The sequence below is a fragment of the Silurus aristotelis genome, assembly GCF_946808225.1.
Source record: "Silurus aristotelis genome assembly, chromosome: 26".
Taxonomy (NCBI): Eukaryota; Metazoa; Chordata; class Actinopteri; order Siluriformes; family Siluridae; genus Silurus; species Silurus aristotelis.
Window position 1 is genome coordinate 12205144 of NC_139599.1, and position 25530 is coordinate 12230673.

At 37.5% G+C, this 25530-nt stretch overlaps 1 protein-coding gene across 1 annotated transcript in view; it reads right to left on the reverse strand.

Moving 5' to 3' along the window:
• The window catches only part of lamc3 (laminin, gamma 3), a 135762-nt gene that overhangs the window by 36705 nt on the left and 73527 nt on the right, over nt 1-25530 (reverse strand). Inside the window, exons 11-12 of the mRNA XM_083531702.1 lie at nt 18132-18235; nt 11950-12189 (exon numbers count right to left, since the gene is read on the reverse strand). Of these exons, the coding sequence (XP_083387828.1) occupies nt 11950-12189; nt 18132-18235 (344 nt within the window). The remainder of the gene's footprint in view (nt 1-11949; nt 12190-18131; nt 18236-25530) is intronic.

The following is a 25530-nucleotide window of genomic DNA, read 5'->3' on the forward strand; positions in this document are numbered from 1 at the left end:
GAGCAGGTGCAGCTTGAAGGGGCTGAGATTTGAACTCATGACCTTTTCAGAAGTCCAACATCTTAACCACTGAGAAAAAATTGGTTTATTTATATATTTACAAAAGTTTGGAACCTGAAAGCCTTAGATCACCAACTTTACGGTTTTTACAATACACCATGTAACCATTGGTTGTTCATAGGTTTCCATATCATCCAGAGATGAATATGTAAATATTATGCGAATATGTCTGAAGATGACACGGAGAGTACAAGAGAGCAAATTTAGGTGCATTGTCTCAAATGGGAGGCGTGGAATACTCTCTCTTCCCTGTCAGTCACAGTAACACTAGTGCTGTCTTGAATGTTTATGAGCACAGGCATGCAGAAGGAGACTTCTAATCAGGGACAAAAATACCCATGGAGAAAGCTTATACAGATCTTTTCCACAACTGTAACCACTTTTAACAGTTTGCTACCTGGCAACCCAACATGACCTTGCAGGACTACTGGCTTTCCTTCACACTGCTTCATGACTAATTTATGCTGGTTTCTTCTAGGAAGATTTCAAAGAACTGGGCATCACCAGGTTGCTTGTTTAGTCATGTCAGTTCTACCTCAACTCTCTGCATGCAGGCCTTCACTTGAGACCCCTGCACCTGATCCATTAAAACACACACGACTTGTTCTGCATCGAATCCACTAGTGTGTTTTCTCTACTGAATTCTCCTAAACACATGCTTGCTTACAAATACAGATATGAACCCAACCTGCCAGAAGGCACTTATCGAACCCTGCTCTGCACCATCTTGTCTTAACTCACTATTCCTTACGATGCAAGACAGACGTGCATTAAAACTCCTCGTACCCGGGTAGTGGAATGAACTCCTGAACAACTAAGTCACTGACCGTCCTTAAACGAAGAGTAAATCTTCACCAAACACTTAAATGAACACTAATTGATTTTATATTTTTTTAATTCCTTTCCAACAGGGTTTCAGCTTGATTTGATTCTTCGCCCTTGACTTATTTGTACTAATGACTTTTCTATGACAATTAGAAAGCGCTTCTGCAAGTCTCTCTAGATTAGGCCATCTGTGAATATTAAGGGAAGGCACTTGTGCAACACATAACTAAATACACAAATGCCATTGTACCATAGCTCCAGTGTACTGAACGGGATTGATGAAGTGAAGAGAGTGAGTGAGTATGAGAGAGGCAGACAGAGAGAAAATGCCAGTGCACTGTTGCTCCTTTTTAAAGAAGATGGATTAGGAGATAGAGAGTGAGAGTCATCAATTGAGAGAAGAGAGAAATGGAGATGAATAGAAAGAGTAGAAAATACAAATGGAAAGGAAGAGAACATAGAATGGTAAAGGGAATAGCCAGTGTACATTTTATCGAAAGTACAGAGAGAAAGAGAGAGAGAAGAAGGAGGGAGGAAGAGAAAAAGGAGGGAGGGAGAGTTGCATTTCATTCAATTTGAAAGTAAGAATGAAGCTTGCTACCATGTGTGTTTTTTTTATTTTTGCTTTGTTTTGTTGGATTTTGGTAATCAAAGCCATATACAGTGTCCACTAATGGGGAAAACACTGCACACACCCTCAACATCTGTGCAGTGTGGTTTCCTGTTTCCATTATTTGCTTTCTTTCCTTCCGTTCTTGAAACAAGAGCGAAGAAAATGTAGGACAGTGTGCAAAATCTTCTCACATGGCCAAATTATGTTGAATATACAGTCTGTTACTGTTATGTAGGTCTGACATCTACAGGGATTACTGAATTGAAAAGTGGTTACCTATAAAACAATTCATTCTAAACTTTCTTTCGGCTTCTCCCATTAGGGGTCGCCACAGCGGATCATCCGCATTCATGATCCGCATGTTTGATTTGCCATGTTTTAACGCTGGATGCCCTTCCTAACGCAACCCTCCCCATTTATCCGGGCTTGGGACCGGCACTAAAAGTGCACTGGCTTGTGCAACCCTAATGGCTGGGGTTGGTTCCCTGACCAAGAATCGAACCTGGGCCGCAGCGGTGAAGGCGCCGCATCCTAACCACTACTGCACCAAAAGCTGTTCCTATTATCTCAACATTCACAATCTAATCTACATATGGACAAAAAGCACCCTCATATTTTTAAATGTGTGTTCTCACTTTGATTTTCCACTGTATCATCATATCATGTCATATCACATCAAGTCTCGCAGTTCACAATAATATTTGTGGAAAAAAATACATGCTGATTCAGTCATATGTGTTCAAATAGAATTTTTCTTTTTTGGTATTAATGCCTTCATTATATCTGTTTAAAATCATTTAAAAGTCATGTCGTGTTCTCTGTTTTGATAATGACATGGAGGTTGAGGAGCATCACAGACATTTCGACAGGCTTACGTCTATTCTGTACCATGTGACTAATAAAAGTCATTCAAACCACAAAGAATGTCAGCTTGGCTAGGAAGGTTTTGGACAGTTTTATAGAACAGTTTTATAGAAATTTATTATTTAGACATATACAGTGGGTACGGAAAGTATTCAGACCCCCTTAAATTTTTCACTCTTTTTTATTTTGCAGCCACTTGCTAAAATCATTTAAGTTTGTTTCTTTTCCTCATGAATGTACACACAGCACCCTATATTGACAGAAAAACACAGAATTGTTGACACTGTTGCAGATTTATTAAAAAAGAAAAACTAAAATATCACATGGTCCTAAGTATTCAGACCCTTTGCTCAGTATTTAGTAAAAGCACCCTTTTGATCTAATACAGCCATGAGTCTTTTTGGGAAGGCTGCCACAAGTTTTTCACACCTGGATTCAGGGATCCTCTGCCATTCCTCCTTGCAGATCCTCTCCAGTTCTGTCAAGTTGGACGGTAAACGTTGGTGGACAGCTATTTTTAGGTCTCTCCAGAGATGCTCAATTGGGTTTAAGTCATTGCTCTGGCTGGGCCATTCAAGAACAGTCACGGAGTTGTTGTGAAGCCACTCCATCGTTATTTTAGCTGTGTGCTTAGGGTCATTGTCTTGTTGGAAGGTAAACCTTCAGCCCAGTTTGAGGTCCAAAGCACTCTGGAGAAGGTTTTCGTCCAGGATATCCCTGTGCTTGGCCGCATTCATCTTTCCCTTGATTGCAACCAGTCGTCCTGTCCCTGCAGCTGAAAAACACCCCCACAGCATGATGCTGCCACCACCATGCTTCATTGTTGAGACTGTACTGGACAGGTGATGAGCAGTGCCTGGTTTTCTCCACACATACCGCTTAGAATTAAGGCCAAAAAGTTCTATCCTGGTCTCATCAGACCAGAGAATCTTATTTCTCACCATCTTGGAGAACTCCATGCAGGTTTTCATGTGTCCTGCACTGAGGAGAGGCTTCCGTCGGGCCACTCTGCTATAAAGCCCCACTGGTGAAGGGCTGCAGTGATGGTTGACTTTCTACAACTTTCTCCCATCTCCCGACTGCATCTCTGGAGCTCAGCCACAGTGATCTTTGGGTTTTACTTTACCTCTCTCACCAAGGCTCTTCTCCCCCGATAGCTCAGTTTGGCCGGTCGGCCAGCTCTAGGAAGGGTTCTGGTCGTCCCAAACGTCTTCCATTTGAGGATTATGGAGGCCACTGTGCTCTTAGGAACCTTAAGTGCAGCAAAAACATTTTTGGAACCTTGGCCAGATCTGTGCCTTGCCACAATTCTGTCTCTGAGCTCTTCAGGCAGTTCCTTTGACCTTAATGATTCTCATTTGCTCTGACATGCATTGTGATCTGTAAGGTCTTATATAAACAGGTGTGTGGCTTTCCTAATCAAGTCCAATCAGTATAATCAAAAATTTCTGGACTCAAATGAAGGTGTAGAACCATCTCAAGGATGATCAGAAGAAATGGAGAGCACCTGAGTTAAATATATGAGTGTCACAGCAAAGGGTCTGAATACTTAGGACCATGTGATATTTCAGTTTTTCTTTTTTAATAAATCTGCAAAAAGGTCAACAATTCTGTGTTTTTCTGTCAGTATGGGGAGCTGTGTGTACATTCATGAGGAAAAGAAATGAACTTAAATGATTTTAGCAAATGGCTGCAATATAACAAAAAGTGAAAAATTTAACGGGGTCTGAATACTTTCCGTACCCACTGTACATTCTAAATGTATAAAGTTAGTGCCTGTAAGTTTATATCTCATCGGTAAGCCAGTGGTGACAATGACGGGATAAAACTAAGATGGTAAGAGGAATAAACCTTGAGAGGAACCAGCCAAAGCTCTGGCATGGAGAACTGTTGTTGAATTTATGATGATTGCAAATGTTGAGCTATTTTAGGAGTTGCTTAGTAGCTCCTGGTTCCATAACCATAACTTATGTTAGTTCTCACTCTCCAGTGTTCTGTATTGTTTAAAGATTTAGAACCACACTCTTGATATCACCCAAATGAGGATGGGTTTCCCTTTTGAGTCTGGTTCCTCTCAAGGTTTCTTCCTTATAACATCTTTGGGAGTTTTTCCTTCCCACATGGCTGCTCATTAGGGATAAATACACATCGTCCACCTCAACTGTTAAATTCTGGAAAGCTGCTTTTGGTACAATGGCTGTTTTGAAAAGCGCTATAGAAATAAACTTAACTTGACTTGATTCAAAAAGGAACAATCTTCATCTGGCACCAAATACATTCATTATACTTTTTTTTTTTTTTATCATTTTTCTCCATGGTCCCTTAAATGCAGAACTGTTCATTCCGGTTGGAGTCCTAAGTCATTGCAGCAGAATGTTTATATTAATGAATAACTTTATGGATCTTAAGGTTGTTCATGTAGAATCATCCTCAGCTGCTGGATTGAAGAGAACTCTATCCAGCAAAGGTGAGATTTACCACTGTATTTCTATTTGCTAAACTGGCTCCTAAGCCAAGCAAAGCTATAAATTACCAAAGGAATTTCCACATTATTTAAGAATATATTTGTTCTCTTCATGTAGAAAAAAATTAAGGGCAACCTCACAAACAATTAATCACAATCAGTGACACTCTCTAAATAACAATTCATGTTTTTTCCTTCATCTCCATTAAAAATACTAACCAACCATACTGGTGTGGAAAGCTTCATAAAATCCTTGGCCTTTTTTTAGCCTATAGACCCTTTTTCCTGAATATTTGAAAAGCCAAATGTCAAATTATATGTTATCTATGCAGTTTTATAGATTTTCTATCAAAGCACTGTATCATGCATGCCCCCCAAGAAAATGAATGTTTTGTAGCCAAACCAAAACTCCAAATATCCATTAGCACAACATGAAATAAGATGCAATCCTCTTGCCCAAAGGGGCCTTGAGATGATCATATCAGAATCTGATGCTCAGTGGGCGTCTGTATTTAGTTCCTGACTTTATTTTTCCTCTCAACTCTATTCAGGCAAAGTTTAGTCTTTTCTTCCACTTGGTCCCTTCTTGACATTTGTGTGTCTCACCATACTGAATTATTCACCATATTTTGCATGACTAAATGTCAGCACCTCAGAACAGCTCCTTATTGCTTGGAGCTCTTTGAGACGAGAGAAAATTTGAAAAAAAGGGAAAAAGTCACTAGGCAGAAAATGGACAGTTATAGACTGCATTTTTATCTTACATATGAAAACATGGAAATTTTAGATGATTGTTAGTGGCTAGTATAGTGTATTATAGTGTTGTACAGTAAGTTATATGGCAATGTACTACTCAGATACATTATTTATTCATGTTTCAGTTTAATATATAAATATAATTTATATGGAAAAAATGGATAAAAATATACTGGATAAAATAATAATATAATAATGGACAATATTATAATGGATAATATACAAAATATATAACATCTTTCTATATATATTAAACTTTTTGGCTCACCACAGTTGTAATAAGTGGTTGTTTGAGTTATGGTCAGATCAGTCTGACCATTTCTCCTGACCTCCCTCTGTTGCTGTATTTTTCTGTTGTGCATGCAAGTCCTGTACATATTACACATTAAATGTTTTTGTATAATTACATATCAATTTATTTAGCATTGTTCTTACACATTTTTCCCTTTAAATGAAAAAGTTTTACATGCTGCCCTGCATGACTGTAAAGTTAGTAATAATACTTGTTTCCAGAGAACCAGATGTAATGTCTCTCCCTTTCTGCTACAGCATCAAAAACTCTTTGCTTGATTGAGGGCCTGTTCGGTTTCTCTGAAATTCTCTTGGAGGTATTTTACTGCCATTTATACCGATGAAGCGAAAAAAAGTTATTCTAATTGATCATGTTAAGTATTACCTCATGTAAGAATAAAAATGTCTATAAATTATACAGTGGCACTGATGGATAGGGGGTATGTTGACCTCTTCCTCCTCTGAGCATGTATTTAATTGGAAGTAAACTGGTCTCCAGGAGATAGTATATAAGACATTGTATTTATTGCTCAGCTCATCATAAAGACCATCCTGGTCTTATTTTCTCATTGAACTAATATATTTTTGTGATCTTTATTATTACTTAGTGTATATTGTGTATGAATCACTATGTTCTTTGTATGGTTTTAAGGATCTTTTCAATCTTAGTTTCTGCTTTTATGCAATTTTTCTCGCCCCTTGTATGCACTTGTTATTCTGGATCAAACCGCTTAAGGAGGGTGGGGCTAAACAGCTATTTACTCAATTGACTAGCTAGATTTGGATCGATAGTAGAGGCATTAGTGAATTTTTGGAAATGTTCTGAATGGAGTTTTGTGTATAATTGTAGTGGTAGTTTAGTATATATGTTCATTAATAATATAAGTTTGAGCATGCTTATATGAATAATTACTTAGTACAATGCACTTGTACATAAGTATTACTTAATACAACCCACATACTATAGTTAAATGATTGCGATTTGGTATAATTTCATATATTATTGCTTAATGAGCAATTATCCACTATTCAACCATAGTTGGTAATAGAAGTTTTACTTTTAATAGGTAATGGTCTAATTTATTTGAAATAGATAAAACCTGTCCGGGACTGAACGATTGCACTGCACACCTAATTGCAGGTAGTTCTATATCTGTGCACTCTTCCCTTAAAAATAAGAAATGCAGACATTCTATGAGTGATGAGATGTGAAGGCCTTCGTTCTGTCGTTTCATTTTCAACTTCCTCTTGATTCTGTACATTTTAAAATCGTTCATTACTTGCATATGCTGTCCTTCAAAATGTCCTTTGAAAAGGAATGCTTCAATAAGCTATGCAGTGAAAATAAATATGTACCTTTGTAAGCACTAGCAATATAGATGTTACACAAGAGAAAGGGGAAAAAAATCTATTTTATACCAGGGCTGGCCTCCAGGATATTATATAACATCAATATTTGATGGCTGTGAGGGTAAAACACTATAGTTTCTGGGAGAATTATATCCAGTGATGAAAAAAATGTGTCAGGGTTTATTTACATGGGGCATCGCATGACAGATTTATAACCGCAACAAAGACAGATGGCTGTTTGAAGATATAGTGTAGTGCAACTTTCTGTAATTCATTGCTAAGTTCACAATCACTGAGTCTAATCGAATGATTTTGTGTGCTCTGAGAAAAGCAGGAAAAGAGGAAACTAGAGGGAATGAGGGAATTTGAAAAAAGGGCATGACGCAACCTATTTGTTTGTACACTGCTATTATCAAAGCCATTCACATAAGAAACTGTTGGCCTTTTTTTTCCCCCTTCTCCATCAACAATTCGTTTCTTGCATCATTCTCCAGCCCGAACACCCCTCCCACTCCTTCCTCCATACTCTAATTTAATGGATGGCAAGTCTTAAATTAACACCAGAGTAGAAAAATATACACAGAGAGGGGCACAATCACTTGCACGCACAAACACACACACACACACACACACACACTGAACGAGCATCTGAAGGACATATGCATGACTTCGTTAGTCCTCCGTTTTCCGGATGAGCAGCGTCCTCTTTTTGTTTCCGCAGCACAAACATAAAAATTTTTGCAATCTGTTGTGTCGCTGGCAGTGACAAAATCCGTAGAACTTTTAATAAATCACAATTACGAAGCCACAACTGTGCGAAACTCAGGCAGTAACGCCATGCCATGGATATTTTTTAACTAGTCTCGGTTCAGGGGATTTATTAGCTATTAGGCAATTAATATTCTATTTGGCATGATTTGCAGTCTGGCAAAATTCCAGGCTCCTTTCATACGTATTAAAATCAAAAAAGGAGTGCGTCCTTTCAGCTCTCCTCGTACACCTAGAGCTCAAGGTAAAAAACTGCATTTAATAGCCTTTAAAAAAAAGCCTTAAAAATTCTAATTGGGTTCTGAAAGTGTTTGAAAAACTTTCTATTTCACAACATAGAGGAAAATGAAGAATGGCATGCATGTATGCTAATGCCGAATGAGACCATTTTCTGCAGGGATTTATCACAAGCCTAATTCTATTTACTAACCTGAAAAGGATTTAAGCAGCTAAATGGCCCTGAACGGCAGCCCGTTGCAACTGCCTTTCGTTTGCGCTTTGAAGTTAAACAGGTTCATGAATAAATAAAATGTGCTGAGCTCCTCCTCCTGCTTCTCCTGGGACTGAAAATATTTCTTGACTGAAGCATTCCTTCATTCCTTTCGCTTATCTTGTCTTTCGGGCTTTTGGATTTGCATTGAACTTACTTTTACACCTGCCCTGACCTTTTTGTTGCTCCTCTTCTTCCTTCTGCTCAAAGTGCTTTATTAAATGCTTGGCTTCCCTGCACACATGCTTATTTCTGTCTCTTAAAGCATATCAGCTCATGTCTGACATTAATTTGCAGCATAAAATCCTTGTAGTGGACTAATCGCTTTTTATGCTTATAAGGAGAACTATGAAGGTTTAATCTACAGCACATTAAAAGGAGCTTGGGTTCCTGGGGGGCGGTGGGGGGGGACTTGGAGAAAAGAAGGATGAATACAAAAAACAGGGTTCTTTGTGGATACTGTCACTCACCAGCCAGCTTTCATATGAGAGCGAACACATTCTTCCTCTGATGCACATGAAGTCAGATAATCTCTGCTCTTGTTACATCACAGGGTAGAAAACTATTCTCAGAAAATAGTGCTATCTGCCTTCTTCCACATACATGAGCTCATGATTGGCTGCCATCTCTGTGATTGAAGGGGAAGAGACTGTATGCCAAGTTTTTGTTCCATATATTCCTGGACATGGATGGCATAGGTCTACATTAAAACTGATTCAAAAAAGTGAACAGACTTTAGAAAGCTAAGGCAGACTATCAAAGTACTGGCATGTCAGATATTCGGAAAATACAGAATGTATGTACTTTTCTGCCGATTCGTGCAAGCAGTAGCCTGTACAAATTGGTTGAGCTTGAATGCAGTGGTTAAATCAAATTCAATATTCTGTTAAATCCGGTGCAGTGACATTTTTATAATCCATTTTCACCAATGCGCTATACATTCTACATTTATATTTTAGTTACAGAGGTGGCACTTAGCTAACCTGGTGCATATCTTATGCTCTTTTTGCTGTTCACTCTGTCACAGCAGGTAAGTCGAGACAGATGCAAATGCAGGAGCAAGGTTTCTTGGAAACAAATGAGCAGACAGCTCTAAGACAAATTCTAGAATTGTAGTCATAAGAAATGCAGGATTGGCTGAAGTGCAAACAACATAAACTATATAAATACAAAGATTAAAAAAAGAATATGTGCTTTATACTTGTTACATGTACTTTACAGCATAGAGAAATTCTTTCTTCGCATCTCCCAACGATGTTTGGAAGAGGGGTTCAAAATGCAAGATCAGCCATGATACAGAGCACTGAGGCTTGAGAGCCTTGCCCAAGGGCCCGAGATTGGCAGCTTGGCAATACTGGGGCACGAACCTCTGACCTTCAAAACAGTAACCCAGATCCTTAACCACTGAGCTAACAACTAAAAAATTAAACGCTTAGCATGATGGGACATGCTAATCTTATATAATGCATGATTATATCTGCTGATTAGCATGCTAGCCATGCTTAATTTATGTGCAACAAACGAATCATGGTATGTGGGCAAAAAAGGTACAAACAGAAATTCAAATTCAGAACGTCAAACAAAGGATTGGATAAGTCAGTAGTGTAGAACTTTACGCTACATATGTACAAGTACAAGGATATGTACAACTGAGTGTACTATATATAAGATGAGTAGTGATTGCTTTAGGTGAACTTGAGCATCTGTGAGTCTGTTGCTCTGAGGTGAAGTTTCTGGCAGCCATATTTGTATGTTCTGGAAAACAGATCTTGGAAGCTGTTGTGGATTGTCAGACATTCTAGCTAATACACATCATAAACTATATGCTAATTCCTGTTTAATTGTCATTGTTTGTAGATATTATATTGAGTATTGAATACCCTTATCCAGAGTATATCACAAAGTAGCAAATCTTTTTAATGAACACATTCTCTGTATATTTTCTCTACTTTAACTTCATTACAGTACACATTTACTAAAACTACATTTGCAGAGATGGAAAGTAACGAATTACATTTACTTACGTTACAGAAAATGAGTAGTTATGTTTGTTTACTTCCACTTTTTAGAGTAGTTTTTAAATTCTGTAATTTTACTTTTATGTAATATATGTTTTGTTTAAAGTATTTTACTTGACTACATTTTAAATCTTATCGATTACTGAGACAAAAATTATCAAAAAAAAAAAAAAAAAAAATTATACAATAAACCATAATGCAAGAGAGAAAAAAAACCCCAGAAACTGCTGCATTTAACGAATGATTTGCAGCGAAAGACAGACAAGACAGAGGCCAGTGATGCAGAGCCAACTGAAACCGAAATGCCGTTGAATCAAACTCTCTCACTCTCTGTATTCTAAATCTGCATTTCTCTCATTATCATAAATGATATTATAATATATTTTTTGCTCTAAATAATAATTTTAGCAAGCTGTATTAGTACCCACTTTATCAGAGGTAAAGGACTTCTTTGAAAAGGTATATAGAAAGATACAGTGGGTATGTATTATTCAGTATATGGACTCGTTTTGGTGGGTGAACAATTTCACTCATTCAGCTTAGCTTTACTTGATGCAACCAAAAATCAAGTTATATTTACTCGGTTCCAATACTTTTGCTAAACCAACAATTGAGAATCGGACACCAAATGTGTGATGTGCTTTGTTTAACACATCCAGACAGAAAAAGAAATATTGTCTAATTCATCTTTTAAAATTTACTCCAAATGGCTTCATTGTATGACAAAAAAAAAAAAAAAAGATTTGGCCGAGCTATTCAGATACTAGGCTTCTGGATTGGATTGTATTTGTTCACCTAAGCAATGTTTTGTACATAAAGCACAAGGGTTTATTTTCTTAGCACTGAATGCCGCCTAATTTACACTCGAAAGCAAGCGAAAACTGTTTAACACATTAGGTCTGCTATCTTTTTCCCCACCCTTTCTTATCTGTTTCACATTTACACATATACTGTCCTAGCCTATATTAGCATCAATTAGCCAGGGGCTAGTTAACAAAGCTAATGAGAAAGAAAGAGGTGGCAGTGAACTCTGCTTCTTTTGTCACTACGCAGTCTGTTAACTGGGGCAAATAGAAGGGGGAAAGAGAGACTGGTGATACAATATGGCAAAATAAAGGGTTTAAAATGAGAAGGAAATTAAACTGGAGATATGGGTATATGAAAAGAGACTATATGACATCCTCTTTTAAGCTGATGGAGAGGATGTGTTTACACCAACTGCAATTAATGACTGCAGTTTCTCGCACCCTTGTCCTGTTTTGGACAAACCAACCTGTATAAGATTTTTACAAAAATTGGAACAAAGCTGCACTCATCACATGATTAGCAAGCATGATTAATAATCAGTATGCAAAACACTTCAGGGCACACAGAGGTTTGAACTGACCTGAAAGTAGCCATAAGAGTTCAAAATATTATAAGGAGTTTAAATGTATTTTTGTTGACAGACCTGTTTCTGGATGGCACAACCCATGCTGATTACAGTTACATGGCACACAGGGTGAATACGGTCCGCCATTAGGACTAGCTCGGGTAAAACCTGGAGCACACAGCTCACAGAATTGCCCAATAAATCCTAGTGGGCACGAACACACCTCAACCCATGGGGCAGGTGCCGTGAGAGGGATGTCAGAGTAGGACTCAGTCAGTGTTGCAGAGGTCAGTGTCACCCCAGACAGCTGGGAGGTATCTGTGGGTAAAAAAAAAAGATGCAAGTCAGGGTTATTTATGCAGTCTTTTAATAGAGCATGCAGGACAATATGAGTGAGCATGATCATTAGAGATGAGCACATTTTCACACACAAGCATGAATTGCATGTAAGGATGGGAATTTTCTTTTCTTTAAATATACATTATATGGAAAAAGGTTTGTTATGCAACAATTTTACAAGCTGGTAAAACATTTCTTGCCATTTAACAAGTGGTACAGATACCATGTATTTACATATATTACATCATGAGGTATGTTGCAATTTATTTTTTCGGTGGAAACCAGTGTGGCAAGCAGCCAATCAGAACTGATTTTCAGAAAACTGTGTCATCCAATGATGGGGCCCAGTTGAATCTGCCCACTGAAAATATCTGTGTATATACAAGCAGTAATAATAAGAATATGAGCCTGATCGGGGTAATGATTTTGCTTGTGTAAACAGACATACTGTATATTTTCTTTTTCTGCAAGCAAACAATCTTCAGTAATGCACAAGTGCCATTAGCATGGCAAGTTTTGACACGATTAAAAAAAAACGCACTTTGCAAAATGCGTATGTCGATATGTATATTTGTTATATTTCGATAATGTGCAGCTGTAATGAATGCACTTAATTCTGCTAGCACTTATCACTGCTTGCTAGTGTCTACACTAAGCTATGCTAAGTTTCATTTTTAAGGTGCTGTTCATTAAACCTTATGCTAATTTTTTAACGATGACACTCAATGATTATGCGCTACGGTGACACGAGAAAGGATCTATGCAAAGTGATTGAATTACATACAAAATGAACAAATGCTGCTCTTTTAAAGCCAGTATGTCTCTATGCTGGTACACTGACACATATATAACAATGATGTTGTTTCTATTTTGCTGGAGTATTGAGTTAGAAGTTTTGGGAGCATTAGCTTACTTAAGGAAGAGCCCATTGAATCATTGCCTTCAAACTAACATGTTTTGGGGAACATAGAAGTTACAAAGATTAATGACAGTCATTTGAAGAAGTGCAGTGGAAGATATATGATACCATTCGTTTAAGCAAAAACATTCATACATCAGAGTAAAGGTTAAATAGTAAGGTTGTCCCAAGTTTGGTGACATGTTTTGAGTTTAATTGACTTTGGTACTTCTTGGCGCCTTTTGTATAGATCGCTCCCATGAAGAAAGGCAAGAACTAAGGACATGAAATTGAAAGAGACCAAGATCAAGATTAGATAATGCCATTCAAGACAGTATGAATTGAAACTAATTTCTCCCAGAGACGAAAAAAAAAAGATTAGTGATTATCTTCTGTAACTTACCTTTATTATACAGTATACCTATGACATTAATAGTAGTAGCTAAGCAGAATCCAATAATTATTTTGTCATGGGTTTCTTTGAATGTGCAGACTTACAGTGAGGAAAATAAGTATTTGAACACCCTGCTATTTTGCAAGTTCTCCCACTTAGAAATCATAGAGGGGTCTGAAATTGTCATCGTAGGTGCATGTCCACTGTGAGAGACATAATCTAAAAAAAGAAAAACCAAAAAATAACAATATATGATTTTTTAACTATTTATTTGTATGATACAGCTGCAAATAAGTATTTGAACACCTATCTATTAGCTAGAATTCTGACCCTCAAAGACCTGTTAGTCTGCCTTTAAAATGTCCACCTCCACTACATTTATTATCCTAAATTAGATGCACCTGTTTGAGGTCGTTAGCTGCATAAAGACACCTGTCCACCCCATACAATCAGTAAGAATCCAACTACTAACATGGCTAAGACCAAAGAGCTGTCCAAAGAGCTGTCCAAAGACACTAGAGACAAAATTGTACACCTCCACAAGGCTGGAAAGGGCTACAGGGAAATTGCCAAGCAGCTTGGTGAAAAAAGGTCCACTGTTGGAGCAATCATGAGAAAATGGAAGAAGCTAAACATGACTGTCAATCTCCCTCGGACTGGGGCTCCATGCAAGATCTCACCTCCTGGGGTCTCAATGATCCTAAGGAAGGTGAGAAATCAGCCCAGAACTACACAGGAGGAGCTGGTCAATGACCTGAAAAGAGCTGGGACCACAGTTTCCAAGGTTACTGTTGGTAATACACTAAGACGTCATGGTTTGAAATCATGCATGGCACGGAAGGTTTCCCTGCTTAAACCAGCACATGTCCAGGCACGTCTAAGTTTGCCAATGACCATTTGGATGATCCAGAGGAGTCATGGGAGAAAGTCATGTGGTCAGATGAGACCAAAATAGAACTTTTAGGTCATAATTCCACTAAACGTGTTTGGAGAAAGAAGAATGATGAGTACAATCCCAAGAACACCATCCCTACTGTGAAGCATGGGGGTGGTAGCATCATGCTTTGGGGGTGTTTTTCTGCACATGGGACAGGGCGACTACACTGTATTAAGGAGAGGATGACCGGGGCCATGTATTGTGAGATTTTGGGGAAAAACCTTCTACCCTCAGTTAGAGCATTGAAGATGGGTCGAGGCTGGGTCTTCCAACATGACAATGACCCGAAACACACAGCCAGGATAACCAAGGAGTGGCTCTGTAAGAAGCATATCAAGGTTCTGGCATGGCCTAGCCAGTCTCCAGACCTAAGCCCAGTAGAGAATCTTTGGAGGAAGCTCAAACTCCGTGTTTCTCAGCGACAGGCCAGAAACCTGACTGATCTAGAGAAGATCTGTGTGGAGGAGTGGGCTAAAATCCCTCCTGCAGTGTGTGCAAACCTGGTAAAAAAACTACAGGAAACGTTTGATCTCTGTAATTGCAAACAAAGGCTACTGTACCAAATATTAATATTGACTTTCTCAGGTGTTCAAATACTTATTTGCAGCTGTATATGTATATGTATCATACAAATAAATAGTTAAAAAATCATACATTGTGATTTCTGGATTTATTTTTTTTAGATTATGTCTCTCAAAGTGGACATGCACCTATGATGAGAATTTCAGACCCCTCCATGATTTCTAAGTGGGAGAACTTGCAAAATAGCAGGGTGTTCAAATACTTATTTTCCTCACTGTCCTAGTGGTTTGGTTACAGTTAATAGCTTATAAGTAGTATTTTGTGTTATATTAGGAATATATACGGTATATGTAATTGGATCATTTTTAGCTATTATTTTTCGTTTATCTAAACACATTTAATTTCTGTAGTCTATATAGCTAAGATTACTGCAGTTAAACTAATGCGAGAAGTTTCTTTACCAATGTCAATGCAAAAACAATTTCTACTTTGGAAAATTTTACAATTAGTAGCATGAATCGACTGAATGTTGGCATGTTCTATTGTAGATGGCTTTGCAGAGCAGACCATTTATAAATTACAGCTTATTCTACAGAAAACTGCATGTCATTTGCTGGACTATCTTGCATGTAGGTATTATACAAACCCAAAAAAATTTTATCTGAACCAGTCTATAAAATCACTTAGTCTCTATAAAATCAAGTTCTCTTAGGGAACTTAGGAAAATGTTGCAAGGTGTAAACATATCAAATATATAAGCATAAGTCTGCTCTTGTCCTAACAGGTAGAAAACCTGAAGCGTTCTCCTCAAGACACATCAATACCGCTGACACTATATCACAGAGCAGCTTAACAAGAAGGTAAACACTGTCCACCGTCCATTGTTTAGTGTCACGTTTTTGACCGAGGATGAAATAGAACACTGACTGCACCCCAGGCCCCCTCAACCTACATCAATACCTGACTTTACTAAATCTCCACCAACTCATCATAAGTTGAACCGCATTGTAGAAGATATCCAAACAGATATACCTGATTGCTCAAAGTTGACTCGAAATTCTTTTTATCATTTAAAATTTAATCTTAACAATATCGAATTTAGAACTTTCCCTTTAATATTATCCTCACATCAACACAGCAAGTTTCTGTATATACTGAATCTTGAAATCCATATCCTTAAAAAGCAGTAGCGATCCACAACCTATGCAATTTTCTGGGTTGTTATTTGTAATTAATTTTGTTAATGAGTTGGTTAATGAGTTTCGAAAGTGTAATCTATAACTTATCTCGAATTTCCAGTCTTTGCAAATCTTTGCCCTTTATATCTGCTCTGTTGATCGCAGATTCAGACGCGTTACCACAAGCCAACCTTTACCTTCTTACTGTTTTTTCTTATTCTCTTTCCTTCTTGCTTCCAAACTACTGATGCTGATAGAGCGAATTTTCAATATGTATATAAATAAGTGAGGTGGAGATTAATTAATCAGTATAGGCTGAAGGGAGCAGAGGAGAAACATGCTGGAGGAGAAAGTTCTTTTCTTTTTTCCAGGTACACACAGCTCTTATGAATAATGATAAAGAGATAAACACACACACACACACACACACACACACACACACACACACACACACACACACACACACACACACACACACACACACACACACAATACTGCTATACTCGACCCAATATATTTTCTTTTGCTCACATATGGATATACACACTCTTATGAGAGATTTGACAGTACTATAACTAACCATAAGGTCCCAGTCTTAGCCACTGCTACACATATCTCCCATATCTCTTTGGCAGTGTTCATGCAGCAGTACCTCAAGCTGTCAGTGTGTGTGTGTGTGTGTGTGTGTGTGTGTGTGTGTGTGTGTGTGTGTGTGTGTGTGTGTTGAAGAACAAAGCAGCAAGTTGTAATGGGACATTTGACAAATGAATAATAATGGTCTAATAATCCATTTCCAGTGGGAGAGACAATGCAATAGCAGTGAAACAGAAGCTTATTCTGTGTTGAATGTTATTTCTTTTTCAAAGTCTTTAAGTGACCCACAGAGTTGTTTAAGGATTCATTTGGGACAGGCATCATTAGCATTTTCCCTTTCTCATTGTCAAGATATCTGGTTCGTTGTGGGTTTTTCCTTGAGAAGTATTTCCCCTTCGTTTTAACTGTAGTTTAGCTCAAAGTAGAGACCAAGTCTAGGTGTAAAATGTTTGTCTTGCGTGTCAACAAATTACAAATCAAAAGATTTTGTCTTACATGTACATCTTATAGTCAGAGCAATATGTAAAAAAAAAATTGCCTTAAATAGCTCTAGAGATATTCGCTTTATTTTTTTATAGTGGGGTCTGGATCTCTGTGAACAAAAGCTAGCAGGCCTGTGAATTTTTTGTCCATGCAATTGAAGTCACAGCTCAGTATTCTTAACCAGTTATGGCCCTCGACTCCAAGACTCCAACTCCTGCACTACATGAAACAATAACTTTTGATAGAGGCATATCTGCAGTCCACTGGCTGTATATTAAGGGTGAATGTGGTCTGCAAGCCACACAATACTAGCTCAAGTTAATTCAGAGGTTACAGATCTGTGCTAATTCACATCCCAAGGCTGATAAAAAACTAGTGTTGGGACCCACTACTGCTTACCCTAAAGCTTAGCTTCAGCTTTAAAGCCATTTTTACCTCAGACTTAGAAACAGTGTTGCTTGCAACATGTTTCTATATCAGTCAGTAAAGCCTTTAGCACAAGCTCTGCGCATGCTCAAGTGTATTTTTACTCTTTAAGTCTATTTTCTGCTGCTTGTTGCAATCTGTATGCTGGTGGTTTCACGCTCAAAAACACTACAAAATGCAATATCCCTGCTATGTTGTGCAGGCTGGGCCCAAAACAGCACATAGGCTGTGTTTCAGCTTGAAGTCCCACTTCTGGTCATATTTCCAAACTTTGTCTGGAGTACTAACTTATAAAGAAGTCTTTTTTTTGCCACTTCACGTTACACAGCTTTTTGTGCTAAGACCAGGATTAAAATATAATTCTGTTTAAATTCTGATAATAGTTATTAATCAAATTACCTCATGTAGACGTTGCTTTTATTTTATTAGGTTCAGATATGTAGCTTTTAAAGTTCACACTTAAAAGCACAAACAGAAAGAAACACTCACAGTTTTGTCCTCCCACATTGCTGATGTGCAGCGCAGTCAGATTGATGAGCAAATGTCGAAACTCAAACGGAGCGAGTGATGGATTCACCTCTGTTTCGGTTAACCTATGGATTCAACAGCAGGATATTAAAATCTAATTTACAGTTTTTCAGTGCAGTTTATGAGCAAATTAATCACTTTTACAAATTTTACTTTGCATGATTGTTCCAGTTAATTCTATTGACCAAATGGTGTTTATGTACCAACTTTGAGATAGTGAATTTTAGGCAATTTTGTGCTTGTATTAGGACAAAATCCATTTCAAAGCTTGGAACATAAGGCAGGCTTAATACAGGCAATATATTAATGACTGGAAACAAGAATAACGGAAATGTACAGTGTAGCATAAAAAATACTGTCTGTTTTAAAGTTTTCAATCTGCAGAATAAGATGACCAATGAATGTATAACAGAGATGGGACGTAATTAAGTTCAAATACTTTGTTACTGTACTTAAGTAGATTTTTCTGGTATAATTACTTTTTACTTATAAAATTTTTTACACAAATATCTGTACTTTTAAACCAGGCTAATTACTTCATTATCTTTTTTAGGTGAAAATGAATAATTTTTCTTTTACTTGCATGCCATTTTTAGCCCATCAACCCATTTTCTGTCATTGCGCAGCACTAGTGTATCATTTCTTGGCTTTCATGCACCACAGACGTATACTAGTTTACAAAGCTAACAACGAGCAAGGCAGAAGGCAACAATCAGCGATGTAAACATGTAAGGGAATCAGCGATGTAAACATGACTGAGAACATTCCTGATCACCTGATCATCATAATTTTTTCTCTGTTTGTGTTCTATATGGTGAATGTTCAGCCTGGATACATTCATTAGGTAACAAGATGTGAAAATCGTTTTTTGTATTAATATATGTATTAGGGCTGTCAGAGTTTATAACACAAAATAATAAACTCCACCAAAAATTTCTTTTTAATTAATAAACATTGGTTTTACTGATGTGCCAAGTCTCAAATCAGCACCAAAATCAGCTATGATACGCACAATTATCCCTCTGAAGTCGACAAACGCGTAGGGGCGTTTTGTGGTATTTTTTCCTCATAATGACGAAATGAACTTGATAAGAGCAATACATATTTTGAATCTGTAAAGGGTCTTTTATTTGTATACACTTATAACAACAAAATACTGTTTTTGTAAAATAAAGAAAACAGACAGGGGCCGCTCTGCTATATCTGTCATCTCTCTTCACAGACACAAATAAAACAACCTGGATCTCAGGGAATATTTCTTTTATTTACTTAACAAATATATTAATAGAAAGCTCGTAATGTCTATACATTTACATACACCAATTTACATCGAAAACAAATATTCTCTGAAAGTTAGAAGAGGTAAGGTTTTTCTGGTGTTACCTCGTTAACTGTCCATTTGGAAACATAGCAAAGGTTCCGTTTGGTGTCCTGATGAGTTATGTGATTTAAAACACCATAATTCTTTTAAAACATTTACAAGAATATTTTGTTTTTATGCTCTATATTGAGTATAGTTTCACTAATAATAAACATCCATTTGCATAAAGCATCAATATTTGTCCATGTCCATGTTGATTAAAATATGAAAAACTTAAAAATATGAATTTAAGGTACATTTAAAACAGATAAAAAATATTTGTTAAAAATATTTAAATCGATACAATACGAGAGGTCCAGTTACCAGCATGACACTAAAACAGATTGCAGTAATGATTACTTTTTACATATCTGAGCACAAACTTTTTTTTATAATAACTTGAGTAAAAAAGTATAGTCAGTACTTTACTACTTTAGTGAAGGATGTGTGTGCTTTTCTCATATGTGCCACAAAACATAATGGTAAACCTGATAATAACTAGCATGAAACAGGTGAAACAGCATGAAACAAAATCAGGCAACAGGCCAATAAATAGACAAGAATTTAAATTTAACTTTGCAATAAACAACTCACAGGGTATAACAAGAGAAACTAATCAAGAACTAACAAGAAACAGGAGTGCATGATAATCTAATGATTGGCTAAGGAATGTGTATTCAGTCCACATAAATGTTTGCTAAGTCTGACTTTATGGACAACCACAAACATTTGCCCTCATACTTCAATTGTTTATAATAATCAGCTCTTGGTCTCAGTGGTATATTGACCAGTCTTTTGTGTTATGACTTGACTTTTTGTCTAAACTGGAATATTTGTATTCAATTGCAGTGACTTGATTTATGCTGTACTTTGACTTTGTGTCTGAATACACTCCACACTTTTATTATTATTTGTCTTAACCATTCAACTTTGTTTCTTCTTTCTTTAATCAGTACCTTAGTGGTATCACAGGATGATAACCTAGGGTGTAACTGCACTTAAAAAGTTTGTGACCTCACATAATGCACCCACAGTTTTAGTTCCTATATGTTGGTTTCTTCTTTCTTTGCATCCCCCCATCCCTACTTCATCTCCTCATCTTTGATCCCTCATTTTAATGGCCTCATTAAAATTAGCCACCACCAACACATTCTCAGAGTCAGGGAACAATGACACATATATTCTCGCATTCACAGATGTGTGATTGTGACTGCCTCCTCGTGCATTTGTGACACCCTGGTGATAAATAGACAGAAATAGCAGATAACTAGTCTACCCCTTCATTCCTTTCTTTGTATTTCATGCTATGAATTCCCCAGAAATGAATTTGGCCTGGCAGTTTGTGCACCACTGAATGGAACATACAGCTTTAAGGCAATTATAGCTAAATATAATTTGCACAAAAACAGTTTTCCTTTATTTATCTCTGGCCCCTGCTAGTTATGCTAGATATGGACAAAAATGCCAAAATAAGGACTTAATATGCATTTTTACATTTTGTGGCATAGTTGTAATTTGAGGTTTTAAGAAAGTACAGGTCTGAAAACTGTTTCCCTTTTGCATCCTAATCACAAGGAGATTTTAAAGTCTACTTCACACAACACAAGGAAAAAAATCCATTTTCATAGAATATAAAGTAAAAAAAAAACAATTGGAAATTAGATATCCCAAAGGAAACCCACAGATATGGGGAGACCGTTCTTAGAAACACTACACATTCCCTTAATTGGTTTAAGCTTATCTGTGGACAGTGAAAATCTAATATGGCAGTCCAAGATTTCTCACAGGTCTTCAAATAGACTGAGATCTGGTGAGTGTGGTGGTCAAAGCATAGATGTTTCATCATAAGATAGAATTGATCAGTCAGCACAATTCCTGGAGAGCGTTACAAAACCAATGGATATTTCTTGTCACTCTTTTGTAATTCAATGTGTAGTGTCACAACTTCCCTGAAGAAGAAGGCTTTGGCTTCACACACACACACACACACACACACACACACACACACACACACACACACACACACACACACACACACACACACACACACACACACACACACACACACAATTACTATGTTTTACAGATTGTTTAGAGATTTCTTGTTTATTTTTTGGTCTCATTAATGTATATGCTCTTACTACTAATTGTTATTTGTTTCCTAATACCTACCTCAAGCTATTTTTCCAATATTTTTTTTTTTCAAGTCCTCATTGTGTTACGCGAGTCCTAGGCGATGGGTCTGCACCATTGTTATTTTCTTTAGTTCTTAGTATTAATTGTAAACTGTTTTTCTTCTTTGATAAGATTAGTTGGGTTGTTACACACTATACCAAAACTCCTTCAATTAAACAAATTAGCTAAAGTAGCCTGATGCCTGAGGCATCTTACCAAGCTGATTTGTTATGTTAGCATTTCTTTGAATTTTCAGTTAATTGAATTAGGCCAATTTAAACACAAAGAGGAATCAGTGCTCGCATAAATACTATATAAGAAATATTCACATGTACATAAGACCCTTTGAAACAACACTCATTGCTCATGCACCTACCAATTTTTTTCATAATTTTTGAGCTGTTTCTTGACAGGGGTGTTTCTGTGGAAAAGTTTAATGATCGGACATCATATGAAAAGGCACACACCTCCCACAATGTATATCATAGCAAAAAACAAGCCATGAGGTCAATGGAACTGTCTGCAGAGCTCAGAGACATGATTGCTGCAAGGCACAGGTCTGGGGAAGACTACAAAAAAAATTGCTAATGCACTGACTCTCAAGAGCACAGTGGCCTCCATAATTCTCAAATAGAAGATATGTGGCACAACCAGGACTCTTTTAAAAGTTGTTCGCCCGATGCGACCTAAGCACACAGCTTTTTTTTATAAATAAAAAGACATTTCTTAAATTCTGTTTTCACTTTGTTATTATGGGGTACTGAGTTTAGATTATGACAACGGAAAAAAAGTTTTTCTAAATTTTTTGCAATATATATATATATATATATATATATATATATATATATATATATATATATATATATATATATATATATATACAGTGAGGAAAATAAGTATTTGAACACCCTGCTATTTTGCAAGTTCTCCCACTTAGAAATTATGGAGGGGTCTGAAATTGTCATCGTAGGTGCATGTCCACTGTGAGAGACATAATCTAAAAAAAAAAAAACCTGAAATCACAGTGTATGATTTTTTAACTATTTATTTGTATGATACAGCTGCAAATAAGTATTTGAACACCTGAGAAAGTCAATGTTAATATTTGGTACAGTAGCCTTTGTTTGCAATTACAGAGGTCAAACGTTTCCTGTAGTTTTTCACCAGGTTTGCACACACTGCGGGAGGGATATTGCCCCACTCCTCCACACAGATCTTCTCTAGATCAGTCAGGTTTCTGGCCTGTCGCTGAGAAACACGGAGTTTGAGCTCCCTCTAAAGATTCTCGATTGGGTTTAGGTCTGGAGACTGGCTAGGCCACGCCAGAACCTTGATATGCTTCTTACAGAGCCACTCCTTGGTTATCCTGGCTGTGTGCTTCGGGTCATTGTCATGTTGGAAGACCCAGCCTCGACCCATCTTCAATGCTCTAACTGAGGGAAGGAGGTTGTTCCCCAAAATCTCGCAATACATGGCCCCGGTTATCTTCTCCTTAATACAGTGCAGTCGCCCTGTCGCATGTGCAAAAAAACACCCCCAAAGCATGATGCTACCACCCCCAAGCTTCACAGTAGGGATGGTGTTCTTGGGATAGTACTCATCATTCTTCTTCCTCCAAACACATTTTGTGGAATTATGACCCCAAAGTTTTATTTTGGTCTCATCTGACCACATGACTTTCTCCCATGACTCCTCTGGATCCTCCAAATGGTCATTGGCAAACTTAAGACGTGCCTGGACATGTGCTGGTTTAAGCAGGGGAACCATCCGTGCCATGCATGATTTCAAACCATGACGTCTTAGTGTATTACCAACAGTACCCTTGGAAACGGTGGTCCCAGCTCTTTACAGGTCATTGACCAGCTCCTCCCGTGTAGTTCTGGGCTGATTTCTCACCTTCCTTAGGATCATTGAGACACCACAAGGTGAGATCTTGCATGGAGCCCCAGTCCGAGGGCGATTGACAGTCATGTTAAGCTTCTTCCATTTTCTAATGATTGCTCCAACAGTGGACCTTTTTTCACCATGCTGCTTGGCAATTTTCTCGTAGCCCTTTCCAGCCTTGTGGGGGTGTACAATTTTGTCTCTAGTGTGTTTGGACAGCTCTTTGGTCTTGGCCATGTTAGTAGTTGATTTCTTAATGATTGTATGGGGTGGACAGGTGTCTTTATGCAGCTAACGACCTCAAACAGGTGCATCTAATTTAGGATAATAAATGTAGTGGAGGTGGACATTTTAAAGGCAGACTAACAGGTCTTTGAGGGTCAGAATTCTAGCTGATAGACAGGTGTTCAAATACTTATTTGCAGCTGTATCATACAAATAAATAGTTTAAAAAGCATTTATTGTGATTTCTGGATTTTTTTTTTAGATTATGTCTCTCACAGTGGACATGCACCTACGATGACAATTTCAGACGCCTCCATGATTTCTAAGTGGGAGAACTTGCAAAATAGCAGGGTGTTCAAATACTTATTTTCCTCACTGTATATATATATATATATATATATATATATATATATATATATATATATATATATATATATATATATATATATATATAAAACTAATAAAATTACTTTTGTTAAAGCACTTTTGGCACCAATTACAGCCTTAAGTCTTTTTAAGTACAGTATGATTCTACAAGCTTGGCCCAGCTATTATATAGGAAGTGTCGGGGCACAGGCATTTTCAGATTAAGTCTGAGCTCTGGCTGGGCCACTCAAGGACATTCACCGAGTCGTCCCATAGCCTATCCTTTGTTATCTTGGCTGTGTGCTTAGGGTCTTTGTCCTGTTGGAAGATGAATCATCACCCCAGTCCGAGGTCTAGAGAGATCTGGAGTTGGTTTATATCAAGGATGTCTCTGTACATTGCTGCATTCATCTTTCCCTCTATCTTAACTAGTCTCCAGGTTCCTGCTGCTGAAAATCATCCCCACGGCATGATGCTGCCACCACCAGGTGATGAGCTGTGCCTGGTTTCCTCCAGACATGACGCTTGGCATTCAGGCCAGAAAGTTCAATCTTTGGTTCTCATGGTCTGAGAGTCCTTCAGGTCCCTTTTGACAAACACCATTGGGGCGGTCATGTGAGAAGAGGCTTCCGTCTGGTCACTTTACCACAGCGGCCTGATTGTTGGAGTACTAGAGTTTTTTCAGGGTGACCATCAGGTTTTTGGTCACATTCTTAACTAACGCCCTTCTCCCACAAATGTTTAGTTTTGCCAGGCAGACCACTCTAGGTAGAGTCCTGGTGGTTCCAAACTTCTTCCATTCACGGATGATGGAGGCCACTGTGCTCAATTGGTTGCAGAAATCTTTCTGTACCCTTACCCAGATCTCTGTCTCAATACAATCCTGTCTCTGTTTTGTTTACAAACAATTCCTTGAACCTCATGGCTTGGTTTGTGCCCTGACATGCACTGTTAACTGTGGGACCTTATAAAGACGTGTGTGTATCTTTCCAAATCATGTCCAAACAACTGAATTTACCACAGATGTACTCTACAAAACATCTTAAGAATGATCAGTGGAAACAGGATCCACCTGAGCTCAATTTTAAGTTTAATGGCAAAAGGCTGTGAATACTTATGTACATGTGATTTGATTTTAAACAAACCTATTTCATGTTGTCATTATGGGGTATTGTTTTTAGAATTTTGAGGAATACAATGAATTTAATCCATTTGGGAATAAGGCTGTAACATAACAAAATGTGGAAAATTAAAGCGCTTTGAATGCTATCCAGATGCATTGTGCATAATCAGGTTTAATATACAAGTTAATTGATCAATTCTTCAAAATAAATCACCAGCCCACTTTTT